Source organism: Alternaria incomplexa, assembly GCF_024043165.1.
Source record: "Alternaria incomplexa strain BMP 0042 chromosome Unknown scaffold_9, whole genome shotgun sequence".
Lineage (NCBI taxonomy): Eukaryota > Fungi > Ascomycota > Dothideomycetes > Pleosporales > Pleosporaceae > Alternaria > Alternaria incomplexa.
In genome coordinates this window covers 353,658-369,287 of record NW_026249858.1, presented here as the reverse complement: position 1 = coordinate 369,287, position 15,630 = coordinate 353,658, and the positions used below count along the sequence as shown (strand labels likewise).

Sequence of the window (15,630 nt, the reverse complement as noted above, 5' to 3'; positions counted from 1 at the left end):
CGGCCAAGCCCGTCATACTATGAGACCCTCGTAAATGGCGAGGGGTTGTCGAGATTGATGTTCGCTTTGTATCATACAAAGATGTGAACAAAGCAGTCGCCGTCGGTCCATCAACGCTTCGCCCTGACATCTTTCTTCCTGGTGTTGAACCCGCCGGCATTGGGGTCTATGAAGTGAGCTAAAATCCTGAAAACGTCGGAGAGGTTCTGCGAGGAATGATGACGTGTATCGCTTGCGCAATATCGTTATATACACGGTGTTGATGATCGTTAGTCTCGATAACAGGATACAGCATAATAGAAACATGTGTTGTTACAGCTCGTGCATGAATTTTGGTTCATGATGTTACCATGGTAAGTACTGCTCAACCTTCCGTGAGCTTCTGCATCTTCTGCGCAACGACGCAGATCGATCTCATGATGCCCATTTTCGCGTGTTGTGCGCCACCAGATCGCGCGAACCAGAAAGCGGTACCAGCAACAGAAGCCAGCACCAGACCGGCCACGCCGTTGAGGATCTTGGCCTGCCTCTGTGCCGCTTGCCGAACCTCGGAGTATCGCATGTTGCTGAATGTGACTCGTGAATACTGTGTGGCCCAGCCAATGCTCGGAACGTAGATATAGAGTTGCTCCTCCACCCACTTCCGCAGTAGATATAGAGGCTTCTTGACGTCGCTTGCCATCTCGCGATAGTTCCCGTCGGCAAGATCGTTGATGGTGTGTGCGTCAGGAGTGCGCTCCTTGGTGTATTCGTCTAGTGCCTTTGATCGATCGTTGGGATACCTGTCGATGAAATCGAAAAGAACGCGGACGTCTTCCAGTCCAGCATTCATTCCTTGGCCGTAGAATGGTACCATGGCATGGGCCGCATCTCCTAAGATAACGCCAGAATCTCCGTAGTGATATGGAGTACACTTGATCGATATCAAGGGCAGGTGCTGATTAGATGTGTACTGCTTGCGGAGATCGTCTTCGGTGATGAGTTCAGGAACCACGCCGGGGAACTTCTCATTGAAGTACTCGACTACTTTTCCAGACGCGTCCAATTGGTCAAAGCCTTCCCTGGTCAAGAAAAGCGTTGATGTAAAAGTCTTGTCTAGGTTTGGGAGAGCGATGAACATAGATTCGTCCTGGGGCCAGATGTGTAGGTAGTTTGGAGGTATTCGGAATTCGCCGTCCGGTGTGGCTGGAACATTGAACTGGCACCAGAGTTTGTCGATGTACTCTTGCTGAAACGACATGGGCACAAACTTCATCAAGTGATATCGCACCGCCGAGTGTGCACCGTCGGCACCGATCATGAGATCGAAGTTGATTTCGAACTCGTCGCCCTGTTCTTCGGGAGACTTGGTACGATGCTCAAACCACGCGGTCTTCTTCCGGAAGTCTGCACCTACCAACTTGTGATTGAACATGAGCTTGACGTTAGGCATGGCCTCTAGATGGTCAAGCAAGGTCTTGTTCAAACCTGTCCGATCCATAGCCAACAAACTCTACCCAAATTAGCATGAGATCAATAGCATGCGACCACACTGTACTTACTCTCCCTCTCGCATCATAGATCTGTGGCTGTCGAACATACTCGCCATTCTTCCTGATATGGATCATGCGACCATGCATGGGGAACGTCTCTGCCAGGACTGCATCTGCCAGATCGGATAGTCCGGTCTTGCGAAGGGAGTGGATACCTCGCTCTGACAGAGCAAGATTGATAGACTTGGAGAAGTTTAACGGTGTGGTGTTTGGGTCTCGAAGATCTGGCTAGCGTTAGGTCACTCGCTAGCACCGAGATGGTTTACAGATCATTATCTCACCTGCTCTTAGCTCGTAGACATCCACTTCAAACCCGCGTACAGCTGCATAAAGCGCGGCCAAGGAGCCTACTGGCCCGGCTCCGACCACAACTACTTTCTGAGTCATGGTGGTAAGGAGGTAGTGGGGAAAAGTTGGAGTAAAAAGATGGTTGGTTCACTGGTCTGTGCTCAGAAGCGGCGTGGTGTGAGTTGGAGAGCAAGAGGAGGAAGAAAGAAAGAAGGGTGGAAATACATCGTCCGCAAACGAGGGAAACGCGAGACACGGGTGAAAATTATCAAACCATTACCAGGGATCCAAAGAGTCAGATATGATGGCAAAGTAGGGCAGATGATGCACGTCAAGACTGGAACGGGTAAGCGCGAGCTCTGGTTCAAGTTGGCTACTTAGTAATCGGTGATCGGCGGCCGGCGGCCTGGACCCCTGCACGAATTCCGACTTGACGATGCCGTGGGACGAACGAAAGTCGCAGTTCACCACTTCCTCCGTGCGCAAACCGTTGCCTCGCACATATAGGTTCCTTGCGCGCTGTACAGTCGAGTGCACGTGAATACCAGGCCACCTCCGCCTCGACCACACCCTCTACACGCCCTATACCACCGCACGCGATGGCCACAGACGCCCCGCGCAAGTGCGCAGGCAAAGACTGCGAGAACGATGCGAGTTCTCTCCAATGTCCGAACTGCCAGAAGCTCGGAAAAGAGAACTACTTCTGCTCGCAGGATTGTTTCAAGCGCAACTGGGTACATAGTGAGACTGCTCTTACACTGCAGACAAAACAATCTAACGGCCCTCTAGGCTGAGCACAAGAAGGAGCATAAATCACAAAGTAGTATTCTCCAAAGTATCTTTACGCCGAAAGTTGTTTCTCACCCGGATCCAGCCACTGGCCACTACAACCCGTTCCCTACCTACTCGTACACCGGCGCCCTCAGACCCGTATACCCGCTCTCGCCGCGACGCGAAGTCCCGAAGCACATAAGACACCCAGACTACGCGAAGGACGGCATACCGCGCTCGGAGCAGGTGTTTGTCAACAGGAACAAGATCACGATTCTGAATAAGGAGGAGCAAGATGCGATGCGCAAGGTGTGTCGGTACGGGCGCGAGATTCTGGACATTGCAGGAAGAGCCGCAGTGCCTGGTGTCACCACTGACTACATCGACGAGCTCGTACATAAGGCTACTGTCGAGCGTGATGTAAGAGCGACAATGTCAGGGAATCAGAAAGTCTTGTTAACCGCAATAGTCTTACCCATCGCCCCTCAACTACTGCCACTTCCCCAAGTCCGTATGCACGTCGCTGAACGAGGTCATTTGCCACGGCATCCCTGACCAACGAGTACTCAAAGACGGCGACATTCTGAACATCGATATCTCCGTCTACCATGGCGGTTTTCACGCGGATCTGAACGAGACGTTCTACGTTGGAGACAAGGCTTTGGCAAACCCCGATGCTGTACGCGTCACCGAGACAGCGCGAGAGTGCTTACAAAAGGCCATCGAGATCGTCAAGCCAGGCACACTGTTCCGTGAATACGGAAACGTCATCGAGAAGCACGCAAAGAGCAAGAACTGCAGCGTCATCAGGACATACTGCGGGCACGGCGTCAACCAGCTCTTCCATTGCGCACCCAATGTTCCTCACTACGCGAAGAACAAGGCAGTTGGATCGGCAAAGCCCGGCATGTGCTTCACCATCGAGCCTATGATTAGTGTTGGTTCGCATAGGGACAAGACATGGCCAGATGAGTGGACGAGTGTCACGCAGGATGGCTCTCTGACAGCGCAATTTGGTAAGCCCCGCAGATGCATCAATGTGTCCACTCATGACTAACACGCTACAGAACACACACTACTCGTAACAGAGGATGGCGTGGAGGTCTTGACTGCAAGACTGCCAGATTCGCCAGGTGGTCCGGTATCGATGCCGGGAGCCACAAACGGTGAAACGAATGGCGAAGCGAAGGCAGCTGCTTGAGGATGATTGAACACTTGGGGATAACATAGCTATACGATACTTTCTTAGACTACGCATAGCGTGGTTCGAGAGCACGAGGCCTTTGAGGTTCATCAGCATTCGCGTGATGGCGGCTTGTAGTTATGTTCATGTTGTTGGCAGCCATATCTTGCACACCTAGTTTCGTTTCGACGAAACAATCCGGCCGTCTGTGAGATCACCAACCTTCGGTCAAGCTTCGGTCGGACGGTGTTGGCCCGCTCAACGCACACCTGCAAGCGAGGCGAATGACGCTAGTGGTGGTGCCTGCCCGCCGTCCAGGGAAGCAACTCGTGTCTCCGCCTCAACGTCATCCAAACATCTCTGCCCAACGCCCGCCAGAATTTGAGCGACCTCGCAATCGACGTTATTACTCAAGACTCTACCGTCGCATCACCGTCGTGTAACCCCACCGCTCACCCACGTCATCACAACCTCTAGCCAGGCCCCGCGCACGAGCTAGCTTCCCGCGTTCTAGCTCGGCAGCCTGCAAACACACGACCGCATCCGAGTGCTGAACCTCTGTCGACCACCTGTCCATTCGTATTCAGGTGTCTACTGGCGACATCGCTAGTCTATTTTAAACCTTCTATACGCCAAAGCCGTGCTACGCAGCACACGACACTCCCACAATGACTGGCGAAGCATGGTTGTACCTGTTGGCGGTGCTGATAAATGCCGTCAATCTGTTCCTACAAGTCTTCTTTACTATCATGTACAGCGATCTGGAATGGTAAGTCGACCCCAGGCATACAATGCCATATCGTAGCAATCTACGCGATACGGCCCGTACCTTGATCGGCACATGCTAATTTTGCGCCAGTGACTACATCAACCCCATCGATCTCTGCAACCGCCTGAACACCTACATCATCCCCGAGGCCGCCGTTCACGCTTTCCTGACCTTCCTATTCCTCATCAACGGATACTGGATCGCATTGATCCTGAACCTACCTCTGTTGGCATGGAACGGAAAGAAGTACGTAGCAGGGCCGGACTATACCAAGGAATAAGGACAATGCTGACAGTCCCAGGATCTTTGAGAACCAGCATTTGTTGGACGCAACGGAGATCTTCAGGAAGCTCAATGTGCACAAGAAGGTACGATGAGAGGATACCGAGTATATGGCGATAGGCTAACAGCCACACAGGAATCCTTCATCAAGCTGGGTTTCCATCTGCTCATGTTCTTCTTCTACCTCTACAGCATGATCGTCGCCCTCATCCGCGACGAGTCTCACTAGGTGGAGACTGCGCCCATCGTCTTGGTCGTAGCTATATTCGCGGCTGTACTGATTACGGTGGGCTACGAAGAGCAAGTCCAGGGACGGCTAAAGATTAACGGATAGATACACTTGATATCCGGCTCGGGGAAGCGAGCCACGCGTGCGCATATTGCTAGCGGGAGGACTGATTGTTGGTTTAGGATAATGCGGGATACCTGGAGCGACAGGTTTGGGGTTGGGAATTCACCCAGGAGGGATTAAACGAGTTATGGGGTATGATAGCGTTATGTTAGCCTCGTGTAAATGCACCATAGTTTTCACATGTAACTACGCAATGCATAGTCGGGTTGTGGTCCGTGCTCAGCCACCCACATTTTCTGGTGAGCTGGGAAGCTTCCATCTACAACTTCGCGTCCGACACTCTGCGCCATCCACCTTCTAGCCTTGCCGAACCCTAATATCGACACCGTCGCCAGTTCCCGCCCACTACGCGACCCACAACCAATCCTCATAACAGCGAGAATGCCCGCCGGAGGCTCGGGCAGGGTGCCAACTGGGTTCGCTGCAGAGACGTACATCAGCGACCACACCTTCCGCCAGGGTCAGCGCGCCATCGAGAGCGGCGCAGGGTCGAAGAAAAGAAAGCGAGAAGGCAAGGGCGATTCGAGTGTCGTGACTGGCGCAGGCGCATACAAGGGACCATGGGCGAAGTATGAGGAAGAGAGGCCAGATGCTGCCTCAGACGATGAGTTCGGGTCGGACGTTGAGGTGGAAATAGTTTACGAGGAAGACGAGATTGTCGACAACGCTGCGCCCGCGCAAAAGAAGCTCGCTGGCACAGACTACCGCGATACCGAAGCCGAGGGCGAGACGAGCGAGTTTGTAGGCAGCCAGCAGTACGACTACCAGGGCCGGACGTACATGCATGTGCCCACAGATCTCGACATCAAGCTCACCGGCGATTACGAGCCCAAGAACTTCATACCGAAGAAGCTGATCCACACCTACAAATACCACACCAAGTCGATTACCCAGGTTCGCTTCATGCCTGACAGCGGACATCTCCTACTTTCCGCATCCGCCGATTCGAAGATTGCGCTATGGGACGTCTATCACCAACGCGAGCTCCTGCGAACATACTCTGGGCATACAAAGTCGGTTGTCGACATCGACTTCAACCCCAGCGGCACACAGTTCATATCAGCTAGTTACGATCGCTTCATGAAGCTATGGGACACAGAGACAGGAAAGTGCCTGAACAAGTTCACAACTGGCAAGACACCGCACGTGGTGCGCATCAACCCCAGTACACCACACGAGTTCTTGGCCGGTATGAGCGACAAGAAGATCATGCAATACGACACAAGGAGCGGAGAGATGGTACAGGAATACGACCACCATCTGGGGCCTGTCAACACAATCACCTTCTGCGACGAGAACCGCCGCTTCATCACCACATCAGACGACAAGTCCCTACGCGCGTGGGAATACGGCATTCCCGTACCTATCAAGTTCATCGCCGAACCCTACATGTTCTCCATGGTCCGCTCCTCACCCCACCCGTCAGGCAAATACGTTGCCTTCCAATCGTCCGACAACCAGATCACCGTATACAGCTCTACCGACCGCTTCCGACAGAACCGAAAGAAGAGTTACAGAGGGCACAATGTGGCTGGATATGCACCAGACGTGGCGATCAGTCCAGACGGGCAGTTCATTAGCTCGGGTGACAGTGGAGGTTTCTTGTGCTTCTGGGACTGGAAGACGTGCAAGATGTACCATAAGATTCCAGCGAGCGATGCGCCTGTACTGTCAGTACAGTGGCATCCGAGGGAGTCGAGCAAGGTGGTTGCTGGTGATCTGAATGGTGCTCTGAGATTGTACGATTAGACGTGGAGGTTCAGGGAGCGGATATAGCGATACCCAATGCATTCGATACCAATTGATGACGATCTTGACTCATTGGCTGCCCATGTATGCCGCGCTCGATAAGCAGCCCAAGTCACACGTTGAAGATGCTATGCCTCCGACGGTTCACCGGCTCTGCGTTGGTATACTGGAAATTAACAATGTCCCTCGGCCCACCTTACTGCGCATGCGCAGCGTAGTTGGCGAGCAGTTCAGTCCTGACTTCTCCAGCAGTTCACCGGCTATGCGCTGGCAAACACCTGGACCATATGCGCAGTTGCGCAATCCAGAGCCGCGCAGTCGCCACAACTACCTGCTCTGAGTCAGTGCGGAATGAACACCCACGTGACTCGCGTGCAGCCTCGCGACAGCCTTGCTCGGATTGATGGCCTCCCGCTATGTACGCAACAACCCCGCCATGCACCAGGACCCTTCCACTGCGCCTCCTACCCTACTCCACAACACCGCCTTTTGCCTTGACATATCTGCCCTTTTTCCCATTACATGCCCCTGTCTTCATTATCGGACGCCGCCGATGAGCTCTTTACCGTTGCATCTCGGTGAATGCTTTGCAATGCTGCCTGCAATAGCTCCAGGCACCTACATTGCCTCCAGCCCCCACACCCCATCTTCTTTCGGTCAACCGGTGACTTTCTCATTCACCAGTCCTGTCCGCTTTGTCATTATCCGTTTCGGGCACCGCTGTCGCCTGGGGTGTCAGGCACGTCACTGGGTAACGCGTCTCTGACAAATTTCCTGCTGCCTTTTCATAGGTTCGATTCGCTTGATGTGCCTTGCAGGAGATGGCTGCAACGCGTACGCCCTTTGCGCCATGCGAGTCACCACCTCGATCCTTTCTAGCCGTGACCCGACCTTAGTCGACGCCGATTGAACTGGTTCCTTCGGTAAATCCGCACCCGCCGATGATGACTCTTCCTCTTGGCAGTTCAAATGGTGAACCGAAAGTGCAGCCTAATCGCTGATTCGCGCACACGCGTGTCCTGCCTCAGGACTTGTCCCGAGGTGAACATAGCCACGCGTGTGAATCATCGCAATCGCGCAGTCATTCACCTCGACCACGCGCCTAGCCCAGCTATCCAGGCAACGGCGTTACATTGAGCGTTAGGAGAACTCCGATGGCGACAAAGAACAGTCAACGTTGCGAGTGGTGAGTCTTCCTAGGTTGGCGGCCTCAGGTATTGTCTGCCTGGAATAAATAGTCGTAGGTCGAGGTGGATGGATGCTATCTTTCTTCTCTTCATCAGTCAATCGATCAATTATCTACAGTCATATCAAGCATATTTCGAGAAGAGTGACAGTTGTCCTCGTGTTGGTCTTCAGTCAACGGTCTACCTTGGATTACAATCACGATACGCCCTTTTCGTCTCGTATACACCCGATACAACTCTATTACCGTCTATCACACAGCACACGCCGATCACTCATCTGATCTTCTCGAATCACAACTGGCAGCCAAACGCCTCCAACACCCTCAACACCAACCAACCATGTCGTCCAGCTCATCTTACGGCTCTTACGGCCAGAGCAAGGGTGCCTACGCATCCCGTCCCTCGACATCTTCCACATGTACGTTCCCAAATTCTATCAGATCACCCCAAAGATATGACTCTAACACTGTTGCAGCCTACTCTGCCGCCTCATCGAGCCTGTACACAAACTCCGGTAGCTCGTCACGCAGCAAATCATACAAGAACCCGCCAGTCATTCACAATGGAGGCGGAAAGATCAACGATCCGAACACGTCTACTTCCGCGCCAAATGGGGGATACTACAACTAGACGAGGCGGTGGTCGTCTAGCGGCGTGACTCATGCCCGGATGGAGATCACAATGTCTTTTTGTGCTACTACTGCTTTCCTTCGGATTTTTTACCGGCATGTTATGGCGTTCGGACTGGGATTCATTGGTTACAAGATGGTCAAGGCTTCGGTGCTGAGGGCGTATAATACTGGCTTGCTTGCTGGTACTTCTTTTCGCCCAAATTCGGGCCCAAATTTCTTAAGTATATGTTTTTGCTGGCGGGTCGAGGTCCTTTTATCGGGTTGCATCTCCCCTAATCATTCCCTTTGGTATGATTCTTATCTAGTATTTGTACAACAGATAGTCCAAACAACACATACACATATTGTGTCTTGTCCTACATCATCTCGCACAACGGAAATCTGTGTGAAGTGCGAGCGAATGAGTCTCTTAATGGCCGACTGCCCCATACCATCCCAGTCCCAGAACAGCGCCGATGATAATCGCTATGGCAGGCGGCACACCAAACCAAGCCGTCTCCGCATATGCCATAGCAGCAACAACCACCCACCACGGCTCATCTGCCAAACTCCTCCCATCACTGCTCTCCGGCGTCAGATAACCAATCTCCCAAAGTCTATACACAGCCGTGAACACCAGTCCCACAGCAGTCGCGTTGATACCTCTTAGCAGACTAGCCACCCAAGCCTTGGTGCGCATAACCTGCCAGATAGACTGCACACCGACTGCGAGCACAATGCCAGGGAAGAAGATGCCAATGAAACCAAGGAGGGCGCCCACGATGGTCGGTGTAGAAGCAGGAGCTGAGGCGATGGCCAAAGCGCCAAGGTAAACCGCGAAGTTGAAATTGGGGCCGGGGAAGGCTTGGATGATGGCGAGGCCCAGGAGAAAGTCTCGGGGCGATACCCAGCCTGGGTCTACGACGTAGGAGCGGAGGAGGGGGATCACTACGGGCCCGCCGCCGAAGATTATGGTGCCGGCTAGATACCTGTGCAGTGTGAGATTAGTGGGAAGAGCTGGATGGGTAGACAGGGTGCTTACATGTTGGAGAAAACATCGAAGGACCGGGTGCTGGATACCGTTCCACGGATGACCATAACGACGATGAATGAGATAAGGAATCCCACGATAAGCGACATGCCAACCTTGACCGAGATGTTATGCGTCTTAACATCAGCTACAGGCTCATTCGTCGCAATCACATCATCAACAACTGGATGTTCACCTGCATGACTCCTCCCTGCCTCTTCCTGCTCAGGCACAATACGATCAGTCGAGCTACCCGTCCCAACCCTCCTCTTCACAGCTTCCGGTCGCTGAAGTTCAATAGGTATGGTCTGCGTGGTAGCCGAAACTTCTTCCGCATCACCTTGTTCATTCCTCGCTCTCCTCCTCTTAGCCAGATACGCAGCTCTCATCTTACCCACGCGCCGCCCAAGCCAGACATCCCATACCACCGTCGTGAGTCCACCGATAACAATCAACACGGGGAAGAACCAAAGCGCATTATAACACAGTCCCGCACACGCACCGAAGATCACCAGGATACGTGTTACACGGTCTTTAATAGCCTTTTCAGCTAGTTGAACAGCAGCTAGTGCGACAATACCGACGGTACTGGCGTTGAGACCGGAGAGCAGGGCATACACGATGGGTGGGAGGCGTTCGGGCATCTTTTGCACGCCGAGTGAGAGACCGTACATGCCGATTGCGCCGGGGAGACTCCAGAGGAGGAAGGCGAAGACGGCGGAGACTATACCCGCGTGGAGGAGGGCAATGCAGAAGCACATCTTGGTAGACGCGGGGCCGGGGAGTGCTTGGCAGATTGCGAAGAGTTCTTGATACTGGGGAGTGTTGTTAGTTGCGCGGCATTCTGTTGTAGAGGTAGTCGAGGGAGTGGTTCATCTCTCCATCTTCTCATCCGGTCTCAAGAAGATTTCCTAGCTCTTCCTTGAAACCCAGTTCATTGGTACTTCTACCATAGAGCTTACTACTACGCATCTGCACACGCATACTTACAGTCTGTTCATCCAACCACTTACTCCCACCCTGAAACCCCACTCCCTCCACAAACCTGCGATGCAGAATCTGGAAATGCACAGGCGGCCCTCCAAAGGCAGTGAACCCTAGATCCCACATGCGGGTAAACACTTCGACGAGACGCCATTGGATCTTCTCGGTATTTGCCTGCAAGTGCGCTGGAGGAGGCGCGGCGCGATGACTGCGCCGCCGAAGCGAACTTATGAGTGACTGAAGTGGCATTGGTAGTGATGGTTACCTCATGCGCGTTGTCGTGATGCGATGGTTGTGCTAATGGAAGGATGGACTATATCCTCGAGAGGAATTGAAGCTGGGCACACGCATCATGCACAGACAGACGCGCAGAAGCCAAGACGCTTCAGTCGCGAAGAAGACGTGATGAACACTCATTGTCCAATCATTGCGCCCATGTGTTGCGACATCTGTGGCTTGCCTAGGTTCGTCGTGGCCAAGACATGGCGGTTTGCGTTGGGGAAGACGCGAGCAGGGGAGGGCAAGTTTAGGCGGGTCTGTCACTTCGTGGTTGTGATTGGTCATGTCAGTGCCCACTAGCGTGAGGTGGAACGTCCCAATTAGGCAGGTTCTCATGTCCGTTGATTGCAGCGCTCGTGAAGATACCATGGAGGCCTTGAGCGTCGTCGTAGTCTAGGTGACGTTGAAGTGAACAGATACTCTGCAAGTTGTATGAAGTTTACCGATCATTCTTTTCACTACTCCGACATCAAAAAAGTGAGAGTAGCTCAAGTAGCACTGAAAGCCTGCCGCCTATTGCGGTGCACCTAGGCAATGATCAGACGGCTTCGTCTACACTACGCTCCTGTGGTTTTCAACGTCCGCATTGACTTTGCGACGTCTACGTCAACGCTCTAGATCTGTACAGATTCGATTGTAGTATTTATCTAACGACTGACATGCTATCACAGCGATACTTCAAAGAAATAAGAGAATACCTAGGTAAAGTATCTAGCGATTGGACAGTCCACCGGACCAAACATCTCACCCTTCACTCCCACACGACGTACAATCATTTCCAGTTCTAGCACTGAACGCTCCAGTTGTTCCACTCAAAGTCAGGCGTGATATCGCGATCCTGGTCCGTAGCCGTGTACGACATAGTGACCTCGCCATCCTCACACTCATCAGCATCCGCGTGGAAGAATATCTCGCAGCTACCCATCTCAGAGATGCGGAAACACCCGTGCGGCTCCGCCGTATCTTCACACTCTACATCGTCGTCCCCTTCGTTGAAGTCAGTAGAGGTGATGCAGTCTTCTTCGAAGACCTCAAACTTCCAGGCTTTGATAAGCGCGGGAGCGAGGAGAAGAAGAGCGGTGGCGAGGGTGAACTTCATGTTTGCTGTTCGGGAGTTGGTGATTCGTTCTGGGTTTCTGCTTCGCTGGTTGACTGGGCGGCTTCTCGTAGCTCCTTTGCGTATCGAGGGTGGTAGATGACTTGGATGTGCTCGTTCTCCCACTCGACGACTGAGGTACCCTTGGTAGATAGGTGGTACTTGACAAGGGAGCGTCTTAGTTGCGGCTCTTCGATCTTGTTGGGAATGACAAAGTACAAGTCTTGCTTCTTGTGGGGATTGTAAAGAAGGTATTTGATAGGATGGGGAGAGTCGTCTTTCAGGTCGTAGACGTACTGTCTTCGGAGAGTGTCAATCCAATTGCCGTTTAGGTTGCGTGTTGTCATTCTGAGAAGAAAGAAGAGACAGTCGAGGGGGTATTTATGGTTTTCCGTTGGCTACATGTTCCAGCCTCCGTTGTTCACCACCCCCGTCGTTGTCGTCTATAGGCGTCCTGTATGTTTCGTATTTGAACGTGTGATAGGCCCGGTCGTTCAACAACAGCTGTTTACTTGGCGACGTAGTCGTAATCCTTCTGCTCGTCCTGCCTGGGTGGCACTCAGAATGTCTCCCAGTAAGCAACGGTGTTCCTGTCACTCCTACTGGCTCCAGCTGGAGTTTCGATGCGGCCTTGTGTCAGTCACGCCAGACGAGAGCGATGAACAGCTCAGAGTAAGGCAGCATATCCTTACAGGGCGACTTCTTAGGTGAGATACGAAGTCAACAACTAGACGATCGCAGCAGAAAGTTGACAAAATCCCGAAGTGACCTGGATTATAAAGACTTGGCTGCTAAGACAGCTCCATCTTCATGCATCAGTCTTGACATCACATGTTCCGCGATTGGTTCGGGACGAAGCGCTTCGGTTGCTGCTTACCTCATGCGGGGGCGGGAAATCCGTCGCTTCACCCAACGGAGAACAAGATCTGATGGTAGCATTACACATTCGGCGATTCTTGGCGCTAAGAAAGAGTTCATATCGTGTCCGTCTGCTGAATCATCCTAGGATCACGCCCAGAATCAGCTAGATGGCAGGCAGGCGATGGAGATGATAGGCCCAGGACCATGTAAGCGTACTGAAAGAGCTCAGGCATACTGAGACACTGGCTGAGTATAGTTAGAAGCTCGCTCTGGAAACGACGGCCGTAATGCTAAGCCAGTCAAAGCGTCAAAGTCTTCGTGTGGGCAAGCGATGATCGACGGGTTCTTGGTGGCAGCTCTCCAAGACTCAGTCAGACGGGGCACAGTGAGCTTGAGAACGACGTCTAGGCATAGTCTGTGGGATTTGTAATGAAGTAAAATCGAAGGAGAAGTTCTTCAGTTGCCAGCATGATGTTCAAGGACCCGTAGCGATCATGTGGACAGCGTCGTCGGCATATTCCAGGGATTGGCCTAACATCGAGCTTGCACTGCGCCGTGTCGAGGTCGATGAGGCGGAGAGTAGAGCTTGCTTCGTTTGAACGCTTCGAGATACCAGGTTCAACATACTACGCCCGCGGATAAAGTCCGTCGATTACTGTGACGAAAATGCATGCAGACATCCAGTGGCTCACACGCTTCCGCATGAGACGACCATTACTGCATATGCGTTAGTGATCTCACAACCTTGAAAGTCTTACACTTTTATATAGTTCTGGTCCGCGAGGTCAGTGTACACTTGATGCACGGAAGTGGTGGACGCTGTGATTAGCAGTGTGAACGGGATTTCCCGAGCTGCGATGGCTGTGGAAAGCTGGCCGAGATGGACCGGTCCCGCCGCGCAATCGTTCATTGGAGATGACACACGCGTCATGATGAAGGCTGTAACCAAGCCAATGCAAATAAGATTGACGGCTGCGCAAGTTGCGATGCAAATCCTGTGGGAACCGGTGACGGTGAGGTAAAGAGCGGAAGATCGGTTGTCCGCCTGTTGTGGAGCTTGTGGAGCTTGTGGAGACGCTTGAGCTTCGCACTGGCACGGCCGCTCTCGCAACGACACCTCAAACTCCCGAAAAGCTCTTTTAGAATTTCTTGATTCTTTACATACTCTCGAATGAATCCTCACATGATTCGTCGTGGTAAATCTCTATGATTCCCGACATGTTCCAGATGATCTTCTCAGATCTCCGTTCAACCCTTTCCTCGTAAACGCCTTCGCTTGTCGCGCGGGAGCCGTAGCTCAAACATCGATCGCATCGACCGTAACGCCCTTGACCCAAGAATACTGCATAGCACGAGCGACCTCCAGAGCCGAGTCGTGAGAAGCCAAAGAACCCACCAAGTATAGACTGGCATCGAGCCCAGCAGTCACACCGCCAGTGGTGATGACGCGCATACCGCCCAGGGGCATGGAAGCACGTCGAGCGATCGACTCGCGGCGGCGAGAGTCGCGCCAGGCGTTGCTGCCCTTGCGAGCGATCGACTTCCTACGAGCATGGCCCATGTTGGTGCCCTCGGGAGCGCTGGGCGGCTCACGCGACTTCTTGATGATGTACCTGTAATGGTGAGCGTTGCATGCCACCGCAATTCAAGGCCTACTTACGGGTTGTCGTCGGGGTTCTCGCCTAGGTCGAAGCGAGCGTTGTTGACAACGTACCGCTCCTCCATGACGTCTGTACGCTCCGACATGTCGCGTCTAGCCGCATCTTGACAGATGGTCTCGAGACGGACGTAGTAGTCTGGGTGGGTTGTAGCGGCAAGGCCCTCGAGCATGCCCTGCTGAGCGAGGAGCAGAGCACCGACGTCGATGGCGAGGATGGTGCGCTCTTTGCTGGGACTCTTCTCCTGGAGCTCGACGTACTTGGTGAGGAGGCCAAGAGGCTCAGACTTGTTCTTGAGGACCTCAAAGACACCCTCACCACCGGGAACAATGACGACGTCGAAGTCCTCAAGCTCGTCGTTGGCGTCCTGAGATGGATGTCAGCGTAGGTTCCTTGCTTCTCGCGGGTATGCTTACATCATAGTCCATGTCCGCTTTGATGGTGAGACCCTGGACGGACGTCATGGCAGCAGCAGTGCCGACGAACTGGCAGTTGAACGCCTTGCTAGCTGTGGAGTGTCAACAAACATCCAATTGACTGAGCTTCTAAGCTTACACTTGTCCTTGGAGTCCTGGAGGGAACGACTGAGGACCTCAAGCGGACCTGCCACGTCGAGCGTGTTGTAGCCCGGGAACAGGGCAAACAGCACCTTGACCTGCTCGACAGGGCCATCGGTGCTGTCAGCGATTGCACTCATTGTGAATGATTTGGAGTAGGATGTGAGTTGAAATGGACTGAGTAAGTTGTTGAAGTGAGCATGAAGTTGTTGGAGGAGAGAGTAGTAGGAAGGAGCGAAGCTGTCTCAGCTGAGAGGGGTAGCTACTATAGTCTCGTGCCCAAGCACCGCGTCACGTCTGTAGCTCTCCTTCCCCAGATATGCAACCCCGCTTAGCACGGACCGTTTGTCGCTGCAAGTAGTCTAGTCGGCGGGGCAAGAACGTCGATCGAAGCTCCCCGCGTGCTGACCCTTGCTGGCCTGTCTCGATCGCATGCGTCCC

General features: G+C 53.1%; 8 protein-coding genes across 8 annotated transcripts; 4 read left to right on the top strand and 4 right to left on the bottom strand.

Moving 5' to 3' along the window:
- Nucleotides 1-364: 364 nt before the first annotated feature.
- Nucleotides 365-1,919, bottom strand: BNA4 (kynurenine 3-monooxygenase, mitochondrial precursor; the record flags this gene model as incomplete). Its single annotated transcript, XM_051436033.1, has 3 exons — nt 365-1,492; nt 1,542-1,756; nt 1,814-1,919. The coding sequence occupies 3 exons, from the start codon at nt 1,917-1,919 to the stop codon at nt 365-367; spliced, it is 1,449 nt and encodes a 482-aa protein (XP_051289827.1).
- Nucleotides 1,920-2,419: 500 nt separating this feature from the next.
- On the top strand, nt 2,420-3,792 carry J4E90_006487 (uncharacterized protein; the record flags this gene model as incomplete). Its single annotated transcript, XM_051436032.1, has 4 exons — nt 2,420-2,554; nt 2,610-3,011; nt 3,061-3,607; nt 3,659-3,792. The coding sequence occupies 4 exons, from the start codon at nt 2,420-2,422 to the stop codon at nt 3,790-3,792; spliced, it is 1,218 nt and encodes a 405-aa protein (XP_051289826.1).
- A 650-nt stretch (nt 3,793-4,442) lies between these two features.
- On the top strand, nt 4,443-5,054 carry ERV14 (COPII-coated vesicle protein; the record flags this gene model as incomplete). The annotated part of the gene is made up of 4 exons (XM_051436031.1): nt 4,443-4,543; nt 4,634-4,789; nt 4,845-4,911; nt 4,962-5,054. 4 exons carry the CDS (start codon nt 4,443-4,445, stop codon nt 5,052-5,054), a joined length of 417 nt encoding a protein of 138 aa, XP_051289825.1.
- A 504-nt stretch (nt 5,055-5,558) lies between these two features.
- J4E90_006485 (uncharacterized protein) lies at nt 5,559-6,926 on the top strand (the record flags this gene model as incomplete). Its single annotated transcript, XM_051436030.1, has 1 exon — nt 5,559-6,926. The coding sequence occupies one exon, from the start codon at nt 5,559-5,561 to the stop codon at nt 6,924-6,926; it is 1,368 nt and encodes a 455-aa protein (XP_051289824.1).
- Nucleotides 6,927-8,452: 1,526 nt separating this feature from the next.
- J4E90_006484 (uncharacterized protein) lies at nt 8,453-8,743 on the top strand (the record flags this gene model as incomplete). The annotated part of the gene is made up of 2 exons (XM_051436029.1): nt 8,453-8,531; nt 8,589-8,743. 2 exons carry the CDS (start codon nt 8,453-8,455, stop codon nt 8,741-8,743), a joined length of 234 nt encoding a protein of 77 aa, XP_051289823.1.
- Nucleotides 8,744-9,154: 411 nt separating this feature from the next.
- On the bottom strand, nt 9,155-11,008 carry J4E90_006483 (uncharacterized protein; the record flags this gene model as incomplete). Its single annotated transcript, XM_051436028.1, has 4 exons — nt 9,155-9,713; nt 9,767-10,569; nt 10,745-10,946; nt 11,004-11,008. The coding sequence occupies 4 exons, from the start codon at nt 11,006-11,008 to the stop codon at nt 9,155-9,157; spliced, it is 1,569 nt and encodes a 522-aa protein (XP_051289822.1).
- A 1,104-nt stretch (nt 11,009-12,112) lies between these two features.
- Nucleotides 12,113-12,995, bottom strand: J4E90_006482 (uncharacterized protein; the record flags this gene model as incomplete). Its single annotated transcript, XM_051436027.1, has 2 exons — nt 12,113-12,461; nt 12,991-12,995. 2 exons carry the CDS (start codon nt 12,993-12,995, stop codon nt 12,113-12,115), a joined length of 354 nt encoding a protein of 117 aa, XP_051289821.1.
- Nucleotides 12,996-14,271: 1,276 nt separating this feature from the next.
- On the bottom strand, nt 14,272-15,329 carry J4E90_006481 (uncharacterized protein; the record flags this gene model as incomplete). Its single annotated transcript, XM_051436026.1, has 4 exons — nt 14,272-14,587; nt 14,635-14,999; nt 15,049-15,140; nt 15,188-15,329. The coding sequence occupies 4 exons, from the start codon at nt 15,327-15,329 to the stop codon at nt 14,272-14,274; spliced, it is 915 nt and encodes a 304-aa protein (XP_051289820.1).
- Between the last annotated feature and the right edge of the window lie 301 nt (nt 15,330-15,630).